Raw genomic sequence first — 17,452 nt, forward strand, 5'->3', positions numbered from 1 at the left:
GAGGGAGAGGGAGAAGCAGGCTGAGCAGAGAGCCCATTGTGGGGCTCTATCCCAAGACTCTGGGATTATGACCTGAGCCAAAGCTAGACACTTAACCAACTGGTGCCCCGTAGGGTGCCTTTGATCTGACAATGAGCACCTGTTTCCCAGCAGTCAATTTGGTACACCTTCCTTTGGTTCTTTTCAGACCTCTGGTTATTTAGACCAATAGATAAAAATCCTTAAGAAGGAAGTTCCATTACACAATACGTAATAAGTCTCATTGTCTCCTTTCCTCTGGCAAAGAAGGGAAGGATCTTTCCCTTTGCCAGAAGGGCAAAGAGGAAGAAAGGGTTAGAATCGGTAAAAATCATGTGCAAGTTGCTTCACACTGAATTATAGAAATAAAATATGGCCACTTGGGAGTAGCTCAAGATAACAACTGTTGCTATAGTTGTTTTTCCTGGCATGTGTTTTGAGTCTGTTTTCTTAAAATTATAGTCTATTTATTTATTTTTCTCTGAGGAATGTCAAAGAAAGACTTAATCACATGACATTAAACAAGACCTTATCTCATTTCTGACACTAGGGTGAACCTGGATTTCCTGGCTTTCCTGGTGCACAAGTAAGAAGATATCTTTCTGGGTGTTACAACTGGTATGCAGCATGTATCATTTGTTTCTAGTTATTTTTCTTCAAATTAAGGTTTTGCTTTTGATTCTATTAAGGGAGAAGATGGTGACCCAGGCCACCGAGGAGAGAAGGGGGCAAAGGGAATCAGAGGGAGGAGGGTAAGAACCAAAGGAATTTCACAAGGTCTATAGAGGCCCACATCATGACAGTACTCACAGGAACATTCTCTTGGGTTCATGGACTTCTCAGCAGGGAGCTCTTGAACTCCTCAGGCAGTAAACATTCCACATCTTCCTCACCCCCCCCCCCCACCGCCCCCTTAATACCACTCTCATTGATCTTGTAAATGCAAACGCAGCTCATCAAAGCATAATAACAGAAAATCCAAGTTGGAGTTACATAGGATCAATATCTATGATAAGTCTGGATATCCTTTGGAAGAGTATTGTTTTAGCTACAGAGCAAAAATTGCTATATCTTATGATTCTTCCAAGCCTTAACTTTCTCTTAGCTAATTTATGACTAGACTCTCAAGAATGTGGCTGCCATCCTGGTGGACTTTGAGCTGTGTTTTCACTATGCTTTGTAGAGCCTACTATTAAAAATTCTTTAGGTTCCAAAGGTTCAATCTCGAAAAGCTGCAATCACTGGCAGCTCTTTTCAGAAAAAGCCTGTGGATATCTAAAACCTTGATAGTGTTTAGCTAATAGACATTAGAGAGCAAGGCCTTCTGGGAAAAAGGCATAGACTATTGTTTGGTACAGAAAAGAGGAAAGAGAATATTCATTATCTAGGTATTCAATAATTGTTATTTTCATATATTGGCAAGGACATAAAGAAAAAATGGATCTATGCCTAACTTGGTTTGCTGCTGGCTAATATTGCCCCCTCAGCTAAGCTTATGTCTCTGGTTTCAAATAAAAAAGGATTAAACATCAATTACATGTAGATAATGCTATGTCATTTCAAATACCTATAAGACGAGCAGTGAGGCATGGTCAGCATATACCTTTATTTGGACTCTAAAGACCAGAAGGTGGTGAAAGAAATTGTCCTTTCTCTTGATGTCAGTCCCTCAGTGTATATTTCCTGTATTCTTTTAATTATATGATCTGGAGTCTAAACTGAGTATTGAATCATTTTTTTAAGACTAGGTTTGGAAGTGTGTGTATGTCCACATGCTGGCTGGGATTAGGTATGCTGGCTGGGATTAGGTATGTAGGGGGCAATTTAGATGACTTTCATAAGGAGACCCTTTCTCTCTCTAGTCTTGGTGTCCCACTCAATTGATATAGTTCATAAACTAGCTAGTCCATAGCAGATTCACTGGATCTTAGAAATAATGATAACTTAGTATCTCAAAGTGGGTCTGATGGCTTTAATCAAGTTGTATTCAAGAAGAGAATCTTATTCCTTTGGTTTGGATATTTTTAGGGTAATGCTGGCTTTCCTGGACTTATTGGAACTCCAGGCGACCAAGGCCCTCCAGGACCAGTGGTAACATGGACTCTTCTTTCTTTTATTCTCAACCTTTGTGTAAAAGTGAATAAGGATTTGCTAAGAGCCATCTTAATGAAGGAATGAACTAGAGGGAGGCACTAGAGGATCTGTATAGGGAATGCTTTAGAGGGCAATTAGCTTCAAGTCCTTACACAGTATATTTATTCAATATATACTGTTAACTTGAACATGGGGAAGATATTAAAGTGACTGGAGATTAATAAACATTTTACTTAAAACTTACTGGAGGGTGAATTTATCAATGTAAACAAAATGAGCAGCATTTATGCAAACAGGGTTTGAAGGAAACCCTAAAAAAATAGAATTATTATATTATATAATATAAATTCTATAATCTTAACTAAACTGACAATGTTGCAAGTCCACAAATATTTTTAAAGTTTTGGGACTTTAAAACAAAAGAGATCAAAAGAACAAAATAGAATTCTAAGAAAGGTGTGATGGGTCCTTGTCTTGGCAGTCATTCTAAAGAAATGTTCCAGGAATTGCTTTGTGAGGCAGATAAAAAATTTTTAAAGTTCCCTGGGAGGTCATTTGGTATGAAGGGAAAGACTTTGGGGGCGATTGTCCTTTTGCCCCACCCCTTGTCCAATGAGGCTAGGCTGTCATTTCATGAGGGTTGGTACAGTGAGTGAGCCATGGGCTGAACCTGGTGGTTTCACTAAATGTAGGGTTTACTGTAGAGGAGCAATGAAGTCATAGAATCAAAAATCTTAGAAGGATGCACATGCTCATTTTAGATGAGAAAACAAAGGCTGAGAAGATTATAGTGACCTGCCTGAGGAGACAAACTACTACCTTGTAGAATCTAGATAAAAACAAAGATCTCTAGTCTCACAGAGTAGCTCAGGCAGGCCTATAGTTTCAAAGGGTTCCAGGAATGACTTGTTTAGCATTAAGTAAAGATAGGATGGAGGTAGGCAGCCTGAGAAGGAGGAATAGGGAATGATAGGAGTCTACTTTAGAACTGTCTCTGAATGATCCTGAGATCTTGAAAGGCCTTTTCCTGAATTGGATCCTAAACTATGGCTTGCTCTCAAGATGACCTGATCTTCTAAGGTTCTTCATGTACCATATTCCTGGATATCGTGGACTCTGAGGTTTGGGACATACCTCCTAGGCACTTGGACTTTCTTCCTTAAGGGATCAGATTTCCAGGGCCAGGAGTGAAGGGGAAGAAGGTGGATTTGTATTTGTACTATGGTAACCTTGTGAGAATGTTTTGCCAACTCTGGATAATAATGTATTGGACCTCAGAATCTTATATTTTAAACTCATTTCTGTTCTTTCTAGGGTATCAAGGGCCCCAAAGGTTTGGCAGATGTGACGGTAGGTGAACATTTTAATTCTAAACCTTATTCTTTTTAGCACATGAGACTTTACGCTTTCACAAAAGAGAAATCTATAAAGATTCTTTTGTTTTTCCTCTTACAAATTCTTTTAGTACTTTAAGTTTATAGACTTGCCTCTGAGATGTTATAATCATATCAATGAAAAGAGTAGAATGTATTTTGAATCATCATGGAGGCACTCTGGATGTTTTTGAGTACTATTACTGGTTGACATGGAGGGAAAGACTTTGAGGCTACTACCCCTGTGCAATATGCCTTTTTGCAGAGTTCAAAAATTGCTTATAAAGTATTTATAGGCCAACATATGGTAGAATACATCTTCGTGTTTCATGACATACCTGAAAACAATCTCAAAATTATGATGGTTTTTCATCTCACATGCACAGAAATACTACTGGTGCTGGGGGAAAGGAAGTGGAGGCAAGTGAGAACCAAGAAGTGATAGAATCAAAGGATAAACAGAACAAAAGAGATCAAAAGAACAAAATAGAATTCTAAGAAAGGTGTGATGGGTCCTTGTCTTGGCAGTCATTCTAAAGAAATGTTCCAGGAATTGCTTTGTGAGGCAGATAAAAAAATTTAAAAAGTTCCCCATATTTACCTATCACTAATAATATGAGCACTCTATTGTATATAAAATACATTTTAAATGTTTTTAAATATCCATTTTATCTAGAAATGTAAGTTCTGGATCATTTCATCTGCTGTTACAATTTTTGTGTTTTCTATTGTAGCTTTAAAAAGCTTCAGAAAGGCACTAGTAATATCCAGATGACATGTCACGAAGGAATATGCTTCAAATTAAATATTTTTCCTTTTCTGTCTTTCTCCATCTTTCTAACAGCCTTGTGAAATCATTGATGTCATACAAGAAAAGTGCCGTAAGTAGTTTGGGAAAGGCTCAAATGGGGGCCATGGTGTGAAGTGGGATAGGTCATGATCATGGACTAGGGACATAAATGACCTATGGATTTGACTGAGATTTGGGAGGTAACATTATCTATCATGAGAGGCTCCTAAAAAAAAAGATTTTATTTATTCATTTGAGAGAGAGAGAGCATGAGAAGGAGAAGGCGCAGAGGGAGAGGGAAAAGTAGACCCCTTACAGAGCAGGGAGCCTGATGTGGGGCCATCCCAGGACCCTGGGAACATGAACTGAGCCAAAGGCAGAAGCTTAACTGACTGAGCCACCCAGGTGCCCTCTCATGAAAGGCTCTTATAAATTAATATATCAGCTGGTCTCCCTTTGGGTAAGTGATCTTTGTCAATGTGGTCTCAGTGATGAAGTGGCTGAAAGGCATGCTATCTCAACAGTGAAGAAATTTCCACTATAATGTGACACCTCATGAAAGGCAATGTCAGTTGCACACTTGCATGTCTGCATCTCAGGTGCTTCTTAACACAAAACAAAGAGAAGTTTTGTTATTTTAATCCCATCCATTTAAATAAGAGGAGTAACCAGGGAGACTTCAATAAGAAATGTGTCCTTTTTAAATTTGCATTATGTTTTAAAAATGGAATTACAAATCATCAGATCTTAATATTTTGCCACACTCCCAGATTGAAATTTACTTAGTGTCTTCAGTGTATTCCAGGATATTTGTATCCTGTAATATGTACATTTCTCCACTCGCTAACAAGGGGAAAAGAACATTGATTTGGCAGAGTGCTTAATTCGGGTGCTTGAGTTTTCCTCTGCTTATTCAAACTCTGTGTTCTGTCCATTCTCATTCAGTTGCTGTTCAAGGAGATTCTGGAGTCTTTTTCCCTAGAAATCATAAAAAAATAATACCATAGTTTTGACCACAAAGGATAATGTCAGAGTTGACCATGTCAAAAGTTAAAACTCCTTTATATTGAAGAGCACTGTGAGGTCAAAAGCAAAGCGAAAAATGAGGAAAAATATATACAATATAAGCAATGGACCCAAGCAAAGGACCTAACCTTTTTGACTCTGACATGTTGAAATATATACAATCGTTCCTACTCAAGCATTTTTCTCTACAAGCACAGATATTTCATATTTGTTGAACCTAGTGTTAAAAACTCTTAGATTGAAAATGGGCAAAAGATATATATATATTTTAATAATAAATTTATTTTTTATTGGTGTTCAATTTGCCAACATACGGAATAACACCCAGTGCTCATCCCATCAAGTGCCCCCCTCAGTGCCTGTCACCCATTCACCCCCACTCCCCGCCCTCTTCCCCTTCCACCACCCCTAGTTCGTTTCCCAGAGTGAGGAGTCTTTATGTTCTTTCTCCCTGTCTGATAAATAATAGTGAAAGGGAATAGAAGGGAAGGGAGAAGAAATGGGCAAAAGATATTAATGGAAGATTCAGAGAAGAAAAAATACAAATGACCAAAAAAACCTGTAAAAATGTTTGACTTCATAAGAAGTCAAAGAATACGAATGAAAATGAGATACTTTTTTTGGAAAAATAAATGAGATGCAGTGAAAAAAAAAAGAGATACTTCTTTTGTCTCTCCACTTGGAAATATTTTTAAGATCAGAAAAAACTTTCTATCTAAATTTGGGAAATATATAAAAGTGCACATTGCTGGTAAGAGTGTCAATTGGTACAACTTTCTGAAGAGCAATTGGACCCTGCATATCAAAAACCATAATGATAGAGATTTGTATAGCACCATAATTGAACAGAGAGGCACAGATACATGTACAAGTGTGCTAATCACAAAGAGATTTTGGTGGGAATATCATATCTATAGTGAACTAGGTGATACCGCTCTAAACTTATTGATGAAAAGAATACATGGTCATCATACACTAAGTGAAAAAAGATTCAGAATAGGATGGTCCAAAACACTGATCAAGCTTCAGCTGGCAGGAAAAGGGAAAGGGGAAGATTATCTTTTTGAAGTTGTTTCTACTATTTCTCTTATTCCATTATTCAGAACTTAGTAAGATAGCTCCCCCAATGGGAAACGGAGTCTTTATTCCAGGCACCCATATGCCCAGACACAGACTGGGGATCTACTACTATAGAAAAAAAGAGAAAGGGGATCCCTGGATGGCTCAGCAGTTTAGTGCCTGCCTTCCGCCCAGGATGTGGTCCTGGAGTCCCGGGATTGAGTCCCACATCCGGCTCCCTGCATGGAGCCTGCTTCTCTCTCTGCCTGTGTCTCTGCCTCTCTCTCTCTCTGTGTCTCTTATGAATAAATAAATAAAATATTTAAATTAAAAAAAAAGAAAAGAAAAAAAGGGAGAATAGATATCGGGAGCAAATAGAGGTCTTTACCAAACTCAGGCAGGAATTGGAGAAGGTCACTGCTTGAATTTCTCAGAGGAGATGGTTTTCACATCAAGGCACTCAGCTGGAAAATGTACCACTGCCTACATAAACTAACGATGTCTTGTTTTTTCTTCAAAACAATTTCCCTTCCAGCTTGTTCAGCAGGTAAGTAATGTATCTTCCTATTCACTCAACTTCACCTGCTCAGACGCATTGCAGAAAACCTTAAATCTGTGTGTCCATTGTGTCAAGGTGTTTCCAAATGCCCAGTGTTCCCTAGCGAAGTGGTCTTTGCTTTGGACATGTCGAATGATGTTTCCCAGTCGGATTTTGAGAGGATGAGAAACATTCTATTGTTTCTGTTAATGAAGATGGAAATCAGTGACAGTAACTGCCCAACGGGTGCCAGAGTGGCCATCGTTTCATACAATGCCAAAACAGACTACCTGATTCGCTTCTCAGACCACAAGGGGAAGCCCTCACTCCTGCAGGCAGTCAGGAGGATCCCCCTGCAAGGGTCATCTGGCAGCAGGAACCTCGGGGATGCCATGAGGTTTGTGGCAAGACATGTATTCAAACGTGTGCGCTCTGGACTTCTCATGAGGAAAGTGGCTGTGTTCTTCCAGGCAGGCTGGACTCATGGTAGGGATGCCTTTAGCACTGCCACTCTGGAACTCAGTGCGCTGGATATCACCTCTACGGTCATCACCTTCACGGAGGAACACAACCTCCCCAGTGCCCTGTGGGTAAGCGGGGGAGCCATGGAGGGGGTGGGGGCTTAGTACCTGCTTTTATCCCTCTATCAAGAACCACATTGAGTGAAAGCTTCAGAGGAAGAATTCTCCAGAAATCAATGTGTATGCATGGGAAGCAGGGGTCCTCAGTAGGGACCCTGCTACTAGTGTTGTACTAACTGGCCACTCTTGAGTGTTTATTCTGTGCTATGTGCTTCACAAACATTAATTTATTTAATATCCCCAAAACTCTATGACGTGGGTATTACTATACATCTCTGCTTCAGAGATAAGAAAACTGAGGCTTAGAAAGGTTAAGTATACCATCAAAAGTCAAAAACCTAGTTATTGGCAAGACTAATACTATTTCCCTTCAGAGCCTATGCTTAACCACTACGCTAAATTATATCATGAAGGTCTGTAGAATCTTCCTTCTTTCTCCCTTCCCTTCCCTTCCCTTCCCTTCCCTTCCCTTCCCTTCCCTTCCCTTCCCTTCCCTTCCCTTCCCTTCCCTTCCCTTCCCTTCCCTTCCCTTCTTTTCTTGGGGTATAAAATACATACCCATATAACAAACTGGGTAAAGGGCATTAGGTTAAAATGTACAGCTGGATGGATTTTTAGAAATGTTTAAACCCTTGTGACCTAGACATGGTTCAAGATATGGAACTCTTTCAACATCCTATAAGTTTTGCTCATGTTTTCCCAAACCATCCACTCTGCAGAGTCACTGCTCTTCCGGCTTCAGTCACAGGAAAATAAGTAGTTTGACTTGTTCTGAGCCTTCGTATCGATTGAAGCCTATAGCATGTACTCTTTTGTATCTGGCTTCTTCCACTCAAAGTAATGTCAGTTCTCCTTGTTTATCTATGTTGTGTATATGGGTAACTTATTCTTCTTTACTACTATTCTGATCTATCCTAAGTGTGTATATCACAATTTATGTACCTATTCTCCAGACTTGGCTTTTCTAACTGAAATTCACATAACACATTCACATGGAATATATGGGATGATCTATCAAAAAAAAGAGTGGTTCTCCATTTAAGAGACTCCAGGATGCTTATGAATGTCAGTTTGAACCATGTGACATTGCCAATATTCAACTGTGTTAGACCTGTAGAAATGAAAATGTCATATGGTTCAACCTAAATAGCTAATTAATTTAGCTGTGCTCAACCATTTAATTTTCTCTTATGAGAAATGGTAGGTGACAGATACTGTCGCAACTGTGAATATGCTTCTGAGAATCAATAGGTAAAATTGTGATGGCTTGCAAACTATTAGACTACATACCTTTGGTTTTGAGAAACAAAATTAAGATGCAGAGGATGAGTTCCTTGTTTGCTATTACATCCCTCTTGTCCAGCAGGATGTGTGGACAGATATGGGTTGGCAAGAGGGAGGCTGTCAATAATTTCCTGAATGGATTCATAAAGGCAGGGTGTAATCAAATAACAGTTAAAATTAGGGAGTGGCTCTTTCATCAGTGATGAAGTGCCTTTGGAAAAGCCCCTTCGTCTTTCTAAGTCTCATTTTGGTCAGCTTTAAAATGGAGAGAGGGTCACAAGGGGATGTTATCTAGTTCCCTTACTGGTGTAATGATATATTTTCAAAAAGGCATCTCCCTGGGGACCTCGGTGGTTCAGTCGATTAAGCATCTGCCTTCTGGGGATCCCTGGGTGGCGCAGCGGTTTAGCGCCTGCCTTTGGCCCAGGGCGTGATCCTGGAGACCCGGGATCGAATCCCACGTCGGGCTCCCGGTGCATGGAGCCTGCTTCTCCCTCTGCCTGTGTCTCTGCCTCTCTCTCTCTCTCTGTGTGACTATCATTAAAAAAAAAAAAAAAAAAAAAAGCATCTGCCTTCTGCTCAGGTCATGATCCTGGTGTCCTGGAATGGAGCCCCATGGCAGGCTTCCTGCTCACTGGGGTGTCTGCTTCTCCCTCTGCTCCTCCCCCGACTTGTGTTCTCTTTCTCTCTCCCACTTTCTTTCAAATAAATGAAATAAAATCTTTAAACGAACAAACAAAAGGCATTTCCCTAACATTTGGAGAGTGATCCTTGGGGATATAATTATGTCCCCCAAATGCCTGTCAGTGTGGCTCTCTGAAAGGATCCTGGGCAGACTGTTGGGATCTGATGTAGTGTTAATATTTAGTCAGAATGTTCTTGCCCTCTTAGTTGCTTTGGGTTCCAGATTACAGGATATAATGGTATGTGAAAAGTATTTGCCAGCTTCAGTATACTTGGACCTCATTTCCATCATTTGTCTCTGTTCTTTCTATTTCTTGGGGATATTCTGGCCCCAAGATGCTGGAAACCAATTCTGTTTCCTAAATGTAACAATGTAGAAATGTTACATGGTGCTAAATGGTGCTTTCCAGCTCAAATGTAATGGATGACCTCGTTTCTGTTGACACGGGCAAGGAGAGAAACCATAAACATGACAACTCCCTTCTCAGGGCCTGTCAGAAAGATCCTCATCTCTTCATAACTGGGCTTATTGCCACCTTTAACCTCCCCTCTACTCCGTGTGTTATCCTTAGGGGGATTCTGTTAGGAGAGTAGGAATATCCTGTAATTTGTCTTCAGAATTATCTGCCTGAGGAATCTCTTTGACTCTTTGTGAGGTTTTTGTCTTTCACGTCTATGCTATTTTATTTCACAGAACAACGCCCACATGCCCCTTCTGAAAAATGATAGTTGTTCAATTTGAAATGATTGTATAAACAGATGCCCTAACTTCTCAGTCCATTTAAACATGATTCAGAGGCTGTGAGGGCATACTTAAAAGATTTTTATTTAAAAGATTTTTAAAAGACATTCATTGAGTAGCTTAGTAGGGCTAAGAAGTTAGCCCTAAAAATACCAGTTTTGCAGCATTGGACTATTTGTGCCTGGATCCAATTGGCTGTGTGTGTCTCAAAATATTTGCTCCGTTTTTTTAAAGTTAAAAAGCAGAGGATTATAGGGAAAATGCAATTTGAGTGCCAGGTTTCAAATTTCATTTTTCTTTATGAAAATTCTAGTGCATGTTCCCTTGAAATGGTACCTAGGAAAATGGCTCACGTTTATTGACTCAGGCACTGTGCTAAGATCTTTCCACTTATTGATTCACTTAATCCTTATTACAACCCAGCAAGATAACTGTTATTATGGGCCCATTTTTCAGATGATGAAATGGAGACACAGAGAAGTTAAATAACTTGCTTAAGATCTGGAATTCCCATTAGCAATGAGATTTTGAGTTCAAAAGTCAAAAAGGGGAAGAGGGTTTAGAAGTTCTAAATTCTTCCCATGTATTAACTCATTTTATCTTTACAACACTATGAGATAAATCTATGAACTAGCCCTATTTTTATTTCTGTGTATTAAAAAAGAAGAATCCAAAGAATGCTGGCTATCATGGAGACAGTAAAAATCAGCTTTAGAAGATAGAAACATTAAGAGAGGTAAAAAAAATTGGGGGGTAATTTTAAATTTTGGTATAATTTCAGGATTTAGAATAGTTAAAGGAAGACTTTTTTCCCTTTTATTTTCTTTTAAAGAAAATACTGGGTTGCCTGGAGAGGCTCTTTCAGAGGCCATGGATAAGCTACTGCTGAGGCCTTTTGGGTTGTTGCTTTCCATTAGATTGTTACTCCTCTAAGGCCAGGATCAGCAACCAAGGGTAGGAATTAGGCAATGAGACTTTACACTCTCTTTCTATTCCATATGTTATCTGGATACATTTTCTTGGCACTGGGGCCTCAACTCATTCACCTATAAAATGGGGATAAACTCACAGATTTGTTATAAGAGTTCTAAGAGGTAGCACCTACAGGGACATTGGACTGATACTTTCTATGTGTATATTTGGTGGATAGCCACTATTATTAGCATCTCTTCAAGGACCTTAAGAGTGCCTCTTTGCCCAGTGACTATTAGATTAGACAGCTTATGGGGCACCTGGGTGGCACAATTGGTTAAGTGGCTGCCTTTGGTTCAAGTCATGATCCCAGGGTCCTGGGATTGAGTTCCGCATCAGGCTCCCTGCTCAGCAGAGTCTACTTCTCCCTCTCCCATTCCCCCTGCTTGTATTCACATGTATGCACATGATCTCTCTGTCAAATAATAATAATAAAAAAGATTAGATAGCTTCTGTTTAGTAAGCACCTATCAAGTTCTAACCACCATGCTATATGGTTTTTCATGCTTTTTCACCTTAACCCCTCACTACTCAAAATATGGTCCCAGAACCAGTAGCATGAGCATTACCCAGGTCCATGAGAAATGCCAAATCTCAGACTCTACCCCTGATCTAATTAATTAGGCTCTGCATTTTAAAATAAGATATTTATTTATTTATTTATTTATTGCCTGCTCGAGCAGGGGGAGGGGCTGAGGGAGAGGGAGAGAAAGAATCTTAAGCAGACTCTGTGCTAAGCATGAAGCCTGATGGGGGCACGATCCTAGGCTCTGTGTTTTTAACAAGACCCCAGATGATTTGCATGACTATTAAAGATTGAGGAGTGTTGGTCTAATCCTTGTAACTGTCCCACAAGTTAATAATGATAATCTGCATTTCCCAGGTGAGGTAAGGGAAGGTCAAAGGTAAACAATTTGTTTTAGACTGCATAGTCCTGGAATTTGCATTCCAGTCTGTCAGGTTCCCAAGTCCCACTCTACCACCTGACACCTCAATCCAATGCCAACCCCTGATGTTAGCTGGAGAGTCCAAGGGAGAGGCAGCTGTTTCACGCAGTCTTGGTGGGATGGAACTATGCCAGCTGCAAGGAGCAGGGGCTAGACTTAGGCTCCTGGCATCTGTCACAAGTTGTGTGACTACTCTCTCTACCTGCCTCTTTCCCTACCTTGCCTATTTTCCCTTGTCCTCCAAGTTCTTGACTCAACTGGAAGCCAGATGGTTTCTAAGCCTCCCTCCTTAGGGTCCAGTTAAGTCTCCCTCTGTCCAAGGCAAATCCTCCTCCACAGCATTTGCTTTCTTCCCTTCTATTCCCATCCATCCAAGCCAAGAGCCTCCCTTAGCTCAGTCCCAGGAAAGAACATTGTCCCATGACCCTGGCAGCTTTATACAGGAGCTGAAACATTGGATTGAACCCTGTGAGTCTCTGTAGCTCAGAACTCATGAGGACTTCTTTAAAAATTGAGGGTTTAAGGGCTATCTGAATCCTTTGAAAAAATATCTATCTAGGAAACAAAAGAAGACCTTAATGCAAATCTATGTGCCATGTCTTCTCCCCTCCGTACACTCCTGTGTTTATTACACAACTAGTCCCAACAGACCATAGCTGGACATTCAGGAATGAAGTTGGTTGAGAGAATTGCCAAAGGCATTGATTCAAACTGCCATAAGGCTTTGCGCCTCAAGCAGATCACTTAGTCTATGTTTAAGGTACTCTATTTTAAAAATTTCCATCTCTGGACTGATGGGAAATTGCAGTAAGAATCACAGAGCCAATTTTCTCCTCTTCTTACTGGATTCCCTCCCACACTCCCTGCATGAGCTTTCCCAGGAATTATCTTGCTTACCTTATCAATGACTAGGACCATGCTGGCAAGTTCAAATTCAAAGTAATAAGAGGTTTGTTAATGACAAGTAGACACAGATGAATCTATACTGAATCATAGTTCCCTATGGACTTCCATTGTGTTTTTGTGTACTTGTTCCCACAATTTTATTTTTGTAAGAGTAGTAAAGATTTTAAGTGTGATCATAAAATTATTCTTCCTAAGAGAAGTTTTTAAAAAGATGTAAGTTTTGTAACTATTCCAATTCAATTGAATTTGGTAATTTTCCAATAAGCAGACAACAGATGGAAGAGTTACATCCTCTTGGGTTGCTCAGAGTAGAAAAGGTAACACAGTGTCCTGAACATGAGGCAAATACAGAAGACTGGAAATTAGGACCAGGCTGTGTTGAAACAGGAAGAAAACTTGTGGCATTTGTTCAGACTATTAGCTCTCTTGCTGAGGAATGTGAGGTGCCAGAGCCTTGTCCAAGGTCACATCAAAGACCTTAGGCAGATCAAGGACTAGGACCTGGGATCCTGCCACAGAATCTGTTAGTGCTACATTAGACTCTTCCCATGGGTCAAATTTGGGGGGATATTTGAATTTCTTTGACGTCTTTCATAGTACCTTAAAAATCCACACAAACTCTGCATCTTATAACATACTTCACCTATGTTTCCTGTGACTTAATAATGTACCCGAACTTAGCGTTTCCACACAACGCTTGGAATAAAATGGATGCTCCTAGGGTTATCTCAGTTTTCTTATAGCTCCTGGAACACTGCTGTGAATCCTGATTTCAGCAGCATTTCAAATGGCCTCATGTGATTTGTGGCCATGTACGTACCTCTACTGTTCTCTATAATCCTTGGTGATTAATCAGGTGATTAATTTGGTTTGGTCAGTACTCAGATCTGATGACCATGTGGAATAGATCTGAATGTTGACTTTTGGCAACTCTGCACATTTTCTTCATGTCAGCCTCCTTCATCTGGCAGGGGGTTTCAAGGGTATCAAATATGCTGTGTAGCTGCACAGTGGAGGAGGGTGTTCTCTAATCTCTGGGGAGTGGGAACACTAAGGAGAATTCTATAAACAACTATTTATCTGCCTCTGGTTTGTACATGCTGTTCCTCCACTCTGTACATGCTGTTCCTCCACTCTGTACATGCTGTTACTCCACTCTGTAATTCTTTCACCTGCTTCTTTACTAAGTAAGTATCCTACTCATTCTTCCCAAAGTGCCAGATGTCACTATCATCATCAGGCTCCCTCTATGACTTGTGCTTCAAATGAATCTTCTTTTCCTGTGTTCCTAAAACATATCATTGGACCTCTTTCTTTCTTGAAAATTGTTTATCCATCCTTCCTGCTAGGATTTAAGATCTTTAAAAGGGGTGACTGTCATTTTTGTACCTCTGTAGGGCTTGTTAAAATTTTTTATTTAGTAGCTATTTAATCAGTCTTGGTTGATATGAATTTCTAAGTCAGGAAAAAGCATAACCCTGTGAGGAACAAGAGAGAATACATTTGCCTTTCTTCTTAAGAGTCTTAGGAAAGTTTCCATGTTGTTTTTGTGTTGCATTAGCATGCACTAAAGTTCAACTTTTTATATTTCTTTCTCCACATAGATATTTCTTTCAAGTAAGCTCACTCTGAGAGCTAAAGTTGAGGGTATGCTGCAGTCCCAAACAGAAAGATTGAAGAGCTCTGTAAGGAGTACAAGTTATAGAAAATCCTTTTCCAAAGTAACCTTTGCCCATCTTCTCTCCCTGAGGGTAGTGTGACATCTTCTAGTCCCTAGCCCCTTAATTCCAGAGGAGGCTCCAGAGCCTATGTGGTCCTGGCCACAGGGATGAAGGAGGAGAAGCTGCCCTTCAGTGGGGCCCTGTCCTTCATGTTTTGACAGAGAGCAGACAACGTGATGTACATGACTAATCTTAGATATCCAACCTCACATGCAGAGAGAAATAATCTGACAGCATTCTGAATTTCATCATGAGGTGGAAGTCCTGCAAATTATCTGCATCTGTCAGGGAAACTTAACTGTGTAACCATTCATGTCCAAGTCTCAGTGGCTTAACATAATAAAGTATTATTTCTGCCATCATTCACAAGTGAACATGGGTCCTTTGATGTGGGTGTGGAGGGGAGTAGTGTTTTTGCTCTGTGTAGCCATTTCAAGACCTGGGCTCCTATCAATGGACCCATCACACAGAAGGGCCTCAAAACCTTTTTATGAATCCTCTACCTTTGGCTGGCAGATGTGCACACACAGAGTATCATGCATGCACTGGAAATGGTATCTATCTACCTACATGGCATTGGCTAGCCCCTACTTGTGGTCCCAATTAATTACAAGGGACAGTCTACCTTAGGAAGACCTTAGGAAGAAGGCCTTAGGAAGAAGAGGGAGTAGGTTTGTTGATTAACTAGTTGATTGTTGATTAACTAGTTGTCACATGAACTTACTGGATTTATTATTGTTATTAATAGTTTGCTTTTAAGCTTTGATATCAATTATTACATTAATCATAATTGGAAAGGCTGAAGGAAGGACATAAATAGATTTGCCATCCCTCCAAAGTCTTCCCTTCCCCGAGTCTTCCTCACTTTTGTCTTCTGGCTTTGGTGTGTACCAGCCCTGAACACCTAGACTATGTGAGAGAGGCCTCCCTTCCTATCTATCTCTTTTCATTTTAATGGTGTTTGACCTATATGGCCATCTCCTTGGAGGGTCTGCCTGTTTGTGTTAATAATTCCCACCACACTGCATTTTTCATACTGCAGACAATCATTAAACATTTATGGAATTTATAAATGATTGAATCTTCAACTCCCTGAACTTCATTCCAACACAACATAACACTGGCTGAATTTTGCACACATTTGAGGCTGAAGACCCGCATGTCCCCACAGCGATGATAGTCTAACGTCTAGGTTAGAACTAGAGAACTAAATGACAATAATAACTGTAATAGGTAATACTAAATTATTTATCTGTATATAATTACATAAAATCTCTAAAAATATATGAATGTCTTTCTCATCTCAATTAGAAAAAAAGCATGAAAAACATGACTTGAAATTTAATTTAGCTACTGATAAACTTGTATATGTGTTTGGATTAGGCGGATGGAACCAACAGATTTCATCTGTTTGTCTGGGAGACTGAGATTCAGCAGGACCTGGAGCACATGGCCTATTGTACCCTCTGCTATGGTAAGCCTGGACAGCATTTATGATCAGATTGATGTCTTTAGAACAGGATGAATTCATTGGTGGCCACTGGCCAGATCTTCCCTGCAGATGTGTATTTACTTGAATATGTGCAGAGTCTTAGAATCTGAGAATTCCTGTGAAGTCTGGATTTCCAGTTTTTCTTAGGAATTGTCTTAAAAATCACAGATACTGCATTCCTTCGTAGCCACAATCAGCCCGAACTGAGTTTTGGCTGACCTCTTTTGATGGGGGCAAGTGTCTGTGAGTGTCCCACAGTCCCTTCCATCCCTATTGTCTTATCCCTGGTCTGCTCTGCTTATTTTACCTGTCCTACCGGGCTCCTGTAGATGACTTAGCTTATGTTCCTTACTTAGTGTGCAAGCAGACCTCTGAACTAAGAGTCAAGAATCCTGGGTTCTAAGCCTGGAACTGCCATTGAGCACTAGTGGGATATTGGCAAGTCTTTCAATGTCTCTAGCTTCCATCACTATACCTGCACTCCATATTAATCTGTGCCAGAGAGAACTTTGTGCTAAAGTCCATGCATGCCCAGGTGTAGAGAGCTCTCATCCGCACCCATGGCAACTGGGGCCAGAATGAGTCCTATAGGTGAAATTGAAAAAAAGGGAATTGAATTGTTCCCTCTACTCTATCCATACTTAGACCTAACACTGCTATGAGAGATTTAGCCCTGAGAAACTTCAGTTGAGTCGCATACCGTGACTGCTGTTTGTAGAGTATGTTACAGTTGATGAACTGCTTTCACAGCCATCAAATGATTTGACACATGGTCTGGGTTGCAGTTCCTTCTCCTGTAGAAGCATAAACCTAGCTGGTATTCATTGAGCTTGAGCTCTTACTACACACCAGGCATTGTTCTGAGTACTTGACTCATTTTTTATTTAACCTCACAAACAACTTCATAAGGTACATACTATTATTATTATCATTACTATCTCCATCTGACAGATGAAGAAACAGGCATGGGGAAGGCTGAATAATTTGCCCAAGGCCACACATCCAGTAAGAGAACCAGGACTGAACCAGGCAGGTGTCTGTGAACCTAGGGATTAGAATGCCACAGCCTAGTGTTTAAAAACATTAAATGTAGCATTAGATTGTCTAAATTCATTCTCCTGAAAAATGGGCATGATTGCTTACATTGCCCACGAGCTCACTATGTCAACACAATGCAGGTAGCACTCAGCAGCATCCATTCTTACCGAGAGTCTGGAAATGTATT

At 40.2% G+C, this 17,452-nt stretch overlaps 1 protein-coding gene across 1 annotated transcript in view; it reads left to right on the top strand.

Annotated features, from left to right (window-relative positions):
• The window catches only part of LOC610614 (collagen alpha-4(VI) chain-like), a 108,336-nt gene that overhangs the window by 78,748 nt on the left and 12,136 nt on the right, over positions 1 to 17,452 (top strand). The window contains exons 27-34 of the mRNA XM_038570811.1: positions 569 to 604; positions 708 to 770; positions 2,047 to 2,109; positions 3,427 to 3,462; positions 4,330 to 4,366; positions 6,896 to 6,907; positions 6,995 to 7,488; positions 16,119 to 16,209. Of these exons, the coding sequence (XP_038426739.1) occupies positions 569 to 604; positions 708 to 770; positions 2,047 to 2,109; positions 3,427 to 3,462; positions 4,330 to 4,366; positions 6,896 to 6,907; positions 6,995 to 7,488; positions 16,119 to 16,209 (832 nt within the window). The remainder of the gene's footprint in view (positions 1 to 568; positions 605 to 707; positions 771 to 2,046; positions 2,110 to 3,426; positions 3,463 to 4,329; positions 4,367 to 6,895; positions 6,908 to 6,994; positions 7,489 to 16,118; positions 16,210 to 17,452) is intronic.

Source organism: Canis lupus, chromosome 23 (genome assembly GCF_011100685.1).
Source record: "Canis lupus familiaris isolate Mischka breed German Shepherd chromosome 23, alternate assembly UU_Cfam_GSD_1.0, whole genome shotgun sequence".
NCBI classification, from domain to species: domain Eukaryota; kingdom Metazoa; phylum Chordata; class Mammalia; order Carnivora; family Canidae; genus Canis; species Canis lupus.